At 34.1% G+C, this 6,599-nt stretch overlaps 1 protein-coding gene across 1 annotated transcript in view; it reads right to left on the minus strand.

The window, feature by feature from the left end:
- Nucleotides 1-412: 412 nt before the first annotated feature.
- OLA1 (Obg like ATPase 1) overlaps nucleotides 413-6,599 on the minus strand; it is a 106,813-nt gene continuing 100,626 nt past the window's right edge. Inside the window, exons 10-11 of the mRNA XM_062578466.1 lie at nucleotides 5,050-5,172; nucleotides 413-949 (exon numbers count right to left, since the gene is read on the minus strand). Coding sequence (XP_062434450.1) covers nucleotides 848-949; nucleotides 5,050-5,172 — 225 coding nt within the window. The 3' untranslated portion in view covers nucleotides 413-847. The remainder of the gene's footprint in view (nucleotides 950-5,049; nucleotides 5,173-6,599) is intronic.

The raw sequence follows: 6,599 nt of genomic DNA on the forward strand, positions 1-6,599 counted from the left end.
ACATCAGGCACCACTGCCCCAGCCTCCACAATTTAATAATTTCAAGACATGAAATACTTTTGAAGAGTGATTTGCGCAAAAAGCTTTAGTCTCAAAAGATAACGTGATTTTTCTACGCATATTTGCTCTTTCCAGTAAAAATCATTTACGTTTTATTCTTATTATCCTTACGATCATCTTTCAGCGAATGTCCATCTACAAATTCATTAACTTTTTTGAGACAAATCATTGGCATCCTAATCTTCTGATTCCCATGAAAGACTCACTTCCAAGATACAATTGCAGCTGCCCCACACTGCCAGTTACTGTATCATACGCGTCTTAAAATTCTGTAATCAGCATCCACCAGGTGCCGTATCGCATTCAGCACACCACAGTCAGTCAATACAGACATCCCCAAACACACCAAGGCTGGTTTTGTCAAATGTTTTATTGAGTGTAGACATCTGGAGTACTGTAAAACATGCATTATCTGTAGATTCAAAAAGGAGCAAGCCACATTGTCCTCACTGTCAAACGTGTCAGGCTTGGCATACATGATGGAGATTAATGAAGTATCATGAGAGTAATATGGTTCCTGAAAAGCTTCTACAATTTGGAGTAGGGTCTTAATCGTTTGAAATGCAAAGCTGTTCACATTTAGTGAACTTGTATGTTCGCTGGAGGTGCCATTATTTTAATTCAAAACAAACAAGAATAATTTCACTGGGGTGTGTGTGTGTGTGGGGGGGTTTCCCTAGGTAGAAACTGTATGTTTTTTGTTTCCAGATATTTCATCCCAAATAAAAATTCATATGCTTTTTGAAGCAGCACAGTTTATTTCTGAGTAATGAAAAACATCTGATATTCACTTCTTCTTGGGTTGTTGAGGTGTATTAAATTTAAAGAAGATAATATCTCCATCCTCCACTACGTAATTTCTGCCTTGTTGTCTGTATTTTCCAGCAGCCTGCAAATAGAATGGACAGAATGAGAATAGGTTATTTCATTAGACATTTCAGAGTATTTCCAACTTGCAATTATTTAAATACATTTTGATAAATAAATGGTACTACTTCAGCTTCAGAGTTAGACATTCATAATACTTCTCAACTTGACAAAATTTGGTTTTACATACATATCAGACATATATAAAAATAATTTATTCTTCATCAAACTAGTGGAGTCTCAATGCTATCAGCCTCATATAGCAGTAAATCCAGTACCTTTCTATAAACCCTGGAAGCTGTAAAAAGAAAAGAGGAGACTAAACCAACTCAAATATTTTTCTTTCAGCTTTTAGGCTATTTCTTCCTCTTAAAAAAAAATCTTCAGATGGTAAGCACTGGTGACAGGAATCTAAAACAGTATTGCTGGAAAGGGCAATGCATAACAGTTTGCATCATGGCTGTATGGTTATCAAACTTTAGACATGGATGTCTCTGAGCTGCTTCCAGCAAAGGATAAGCATGTTTTGTTGAAACAAGCAAGTTTTGTTGAAACTAAAGATGGGAATATTATGCAAAAAGTCACAGCTGTACATGTCTCACACTTCGAGCAGGACTCTCTTGTCTGCTTATGCACAGAGAGTGAAGGACTGGGGAGCACAAAATACAGCCTCAGTCCTTCTGTCAGAAACTTCTTTGGAACAAACTTGCTTATGGTACAGGTAGCAAAAGATGAGAGTTAACAGCAGATAGGCTGTGAAAGCAGGTTACAGGAAAAGGTATACAAACCAAAGGCATAAAAAGGAAATTTGTTATGAAAATGCTGTACTTGAGGAGAGCAGATAATAGGCAGGGAATCTATTAACTATCAGTACTCTGTACATTAGAATTTGTTGTTGCATTTTCTGTCTTTGTAGCATTGTAATTAAACCAAGTATTATAGAGGCTACAGAGAAGCTGTGGCATCAGGACTGAGAGACTGGGCAGGAGATGGTCTGTGGGAACATTTATCTTGAAAAGTGATTTACAATGTGGAAAAGTTGAGAGCTTCTGCTTTAGTTCAATAACTCTTCCTGTTTTGAAGTTTTCTTTTGCAGGACAAAGTGCTTCCATGCAAGACCTCACTGTGCCATTATTCTCCGTGACACTATCACAGTGGTGGCATGCTAAGAGCCCATTACAGGAAAGCTGTTAACTAATGACCTTAGTTACAGTAGAACACATCAGATTAATGGTACAAAGTTAACTTAGACACCTTTCTTTCACAAAATCTACCCTGTAAAGCACCATATTCCCCATACTGCTGTCTAGGAATTTAGAGGCTCAAAAATCCTGTTGCTGTCATTCCTAATTTAAATGGTGTCATCAGTGATGCTAACTTAGAGTAAACTTCAGAAAAAACAGCCTACAGATAAACATTTAGTGCGATAGTAATTGACCTTATCCTATATGACACATTTAATAAATAATAAATAAGAGCTTACAAATGTTTTTGTATTTTTCCCCCGGAAATTTGTTTAGACTATAAAAGGTTTGCTCTCAAGTAGTCTTAGTAGTTCTTTCCTTTGAAGATCCTAATAATGCTCAAAGTCAAGAGTAATTATACTAATTGATGGCATAAACACTAATAAAACGGTGCTGTAAAAATCATCATCAAGTGTAAGCTGCAGGCACAGGTATACAGACATTGCACAGGCAAATATATGCATCATTCACAAGTATCTGCAGAAAAATCTGGCCCTCACAAAGTAAAAACGTGGATTTTTTTTTAGCACACTATTGCCCACTGTTAAAGTGGTATAGACATCTTTAATTAAATACATTTTGATACACTAATGCAAGTTTATGTATTTTTGCTACCAGTTTATAGTTAATTAAAAGTGACAGTGTTCCTTTAAATTCTCTAGAGACCATTTAATCCATTTCCATTGCTATCAGAAACACTGGTTGAAAAAATCAATACCCATTTGTGAATCTTGAGTATGTATTAAACAAGACACGTCTAACCAGTTCATTTGCACTTGAAAGCAGCCATCTGTAGAAGCCAGCTTTGCCTAAGCAGATATGATTGCTAATAATGTGATATCCCTGTAGACTACAAAGCCCACACAGAGCTATTCAGTGTATAGTTCACAGCACTGGCATTAAATTAGTTATGCTGCACTGGTGTTAGACACACACAAAATCAAACTTAAAAATCGATCAGTTCGATAACATACAAAGCAAGCAACTCCCATTACTACTGTTAATTCGGCTGACTCCTAAAAGCTCCCAAATTTAATTTTGAAATTTATGAGCAATATAAAAGTAATTAGCATTGTGTATAGCATGAAACATTGTATTAGATGCAAATTAGAACAAACTGGAATTAATATAATGCTTTTTTTTTTCGTAAGAGCAAGGAATTGTTTTTAAACTTAAGAATTGTTTAACAATTGCAAATATGCTTCTTACAGATACCTCAAAATAATGAAAATTGAGCCACTAAATATAATTTGAAAATGGAAGCTTGTTGCCTGGAATCTTACACTGAAAATCGAATCAAAATATACATGCAAAATACTTATAGATTAATTTAGTGGATACTAACCAATGCAGCAGGTTGTCACGGGGGAACACTGAGATTTGAAAACAGTTTAAAGACTGTTGCCAGCAAAATTTGAATCCTGGTTATATATAGTGGTTTTTTACTACAGAATATTTATTTATAAGTGTGATTTTACTTTACAACTGCAACTCTACTTCCCCTTCCATAGACAGTTCATACGCCACAACAAACCAATTATACTGGTATTTTTTCCCCCCACTTCTTAGGGTTCAAACAAACCTATTAAAGTCCCGCTGCTCAGTATGATCTTCCTTAGTGATACCACTGAGAATAAGCTGAATCTCATAGTTTTGCATACCTTTCAAGCTACCAAATAGCAAATAATAAAGCTGAACGTTTTAAATTCTTTAACACCACATAGCAGGAACCTTCAAATACTGAGACTGATTAAATCAAATTAATGATCTTTGTAACTGCAATTTTATAGAATACAAATCTTAATAAAACATCAAAAATACCAAATCAGAAATGCATTATCTGCCAAACGTATATGAGGTAAAGGGAATTTTCTGTATTTAAAGACGACTGAAATAATGCAATAGCAACATCAAGTAGAACAGCTTTTCTTATGACATTTATTTGGCATGTATAAGTTCATTCCATATTTATTAACTCCAGATCAGATCTAATTTATCAGCTGTAAGAAGGGCACAACTTTGGGCATCCAATCAGTCTCTGCCCTCTAGTGTTGAGAAAGCAGATAAAACTCATCTTAATAGAAGTGTAACTACAAAAAAGTGTGAGCTCAAGAAAAAAGTTTTTCATTACTATTTAAAATCACACATTTTTCTTCACTATCTATTTAGCAGATAATAGCTAGAAAACATCACTTACTGTAATACATCTTCTTGGACTACATACAATTGTTACTGGGACACTGAACTATCAGAGGAAGGCATGGTATTTTGGGATAAGACATGAAAGTATGATTGAACTGAATACTGAAAATGGTAAATTTTAAGATTTTAATTATATCTATCATAGTCTGAGTGGAATCCACTAGTCCTTAAAAAAAAGGTACATTTTTATAATAAAACATTTTCTTAAACATTTGCATCAGGTATTTGCAAAACCTTCACTGCACACTCAAACCAAAATGACATGTTATTAGAAGAAAAACATTTTCTGTGTTTCTTGCATTTTCTTAAAAGGTAATTTTAAAATCTACTATCTCATCTTAAAAATTTGTTTTTCAGAAACCAGTTCATTTTAAAGATTATTAAAATCTGAACACTAATATGTAAACATAGAAAATTCTAAGCATAGCATTTGGTCTTAGAACGTTTAGTCTGTGAACTCTCATATCTCGGCTACTAAAATAGTTGCATTCTTGTTAATTAAGTTGCTGTATTTTAATTCTCTCCTAAATATGAGATGACCATGGATCTTTGGCTATTGCTAGAGGGGACTGTTAGATTCTCTTACCCTCAAGGCACTTCTTCCCCATGAAAAATAGACTTGAAATGGAAAACGGTATGCATGGATGAAAGGAGAAGAAAATGATGGGGAGCTCACCTTGACAGCAGCTTCTGAACCTCCTTCTTTAAAATCTTCGTATTTCATTACTTCAGCCATAATGAATCCCTTTTCAAAATCTGTGTGAATCTTTCCAGCTGCCTGAGGAGCCTTCGTCCCTTTCTGTCAAAAGACAGACCAGAAGAAAATTAATTGCATTTAAGAAGATTGAATGCAGGAGAGAAGTTTCTCCTTTTTCATATGCTTTCAAGATGTGCTGAAACTTTGTTTCATATCAGTTAAAATGTCAGGCATACAGCTAGGTAATTCTCAGTACTGGGACATACAGATAGATGCCTTTGCTGCAGATAAACCAACCGATATTAAAGAAGAGCAGCTTTGTTTTTTCCTAATAGGTATCAACAGCAGTATTGATTTTAGAAGCTATGATGGTGTTTTGTTGTGGGATTCACTTCGATCCCTAGCTCTTCACACAGAAAGTGAGGAAAATAAAGATTTTTAAATAACTTTATAAAAGCAGAATTATTCAAGGCTTTTAGTTATGTCCAAATAAATCCACTCTTCCTTTCAGTTAAATGATAAGATTCACTGGCGATCCACATTTGTAATCAAATATAATTTATGAATCTCAAGCCTTACGTATTAACTGATCTTTATTTCAAATAATTTTAGTAAAAACACAATGAGTATTCTTGCCACAATGTCAACAATTCAATAATTAAAAATATAAAATCACATGCAACTATTACAAGATAATTTACGTTTATGCAGTAGAAGAGTATGCAGTGTAACTGCATGCCTTAAATTACAAGGGCATACATTCTGTGCACACACAACCATGGAAAGAAATCTGAGAAATAATGGTGACCTAAAAGCTGCTTAATAAAGCATGTTAAAGTGCTAAGGAGTCTGACACTGTAAAGCACAGTTTTTACAATAAAAGATGTATTGGGTTAATATGGCTACTCACTGATGCTTACCTGACTAAATATCTTTGCACATTAAATCAAAGATACTTACAATCAGTCTTAAGATAAACCAGCTTTCACATTTTCTAATAAAGAGCAAGCATTTCTCCTACTGAAAACAGTGGAGTTTCAGAATGTGCTTTTAAAAACTACGGCAAAAAAACATAACAACAAAACCTGGTGCTTTTATGTTATTCTGGTAGTTATTTCAAGGACTTGAGCTGGGAGTTATCACTTAAAAGGAGATGGAGATAAAAAGACAAAACAATGTGCGTTTGGAAAATAAGTTTAACGTGTGCTGAAATATATAGATGAACATCTATAGCAATATTAACCGAAAATACAGATGTACTGGAAATTATGGTGATTAATGAAAACAAATTAATTCCTTTGAAATGAAATTAAAACAGCACTGAAATTCACTGCACAGCACTAAATACATTGATGCAACAAATAAAAGCTCAATGACAGATTTGCACCTCCAGAAGTTGATATTTTTATAATTTATAAGATAAGGAGCTTATAACTATATGCATTTCAAAATATTTTTCAGTACTAATCTTTATATTATGATGTATTTACATGCAAAAGCAAACCACTACAGTTCAGCTCTTACTGTCC

This window comes from Rhea pennata, chromosome 6, assembly GCF_028389875.1.
Source record: "Rhea pennata isolate bPtePen1 chromosome 6, bPtePen1.pri, whole genome shotgun sequence".
Lineage (NCBI taxonomy): Eukaryota > Metazoa > Chordata > Aves > Rheiformes > Rheidae > Rhea > Rhea pennata.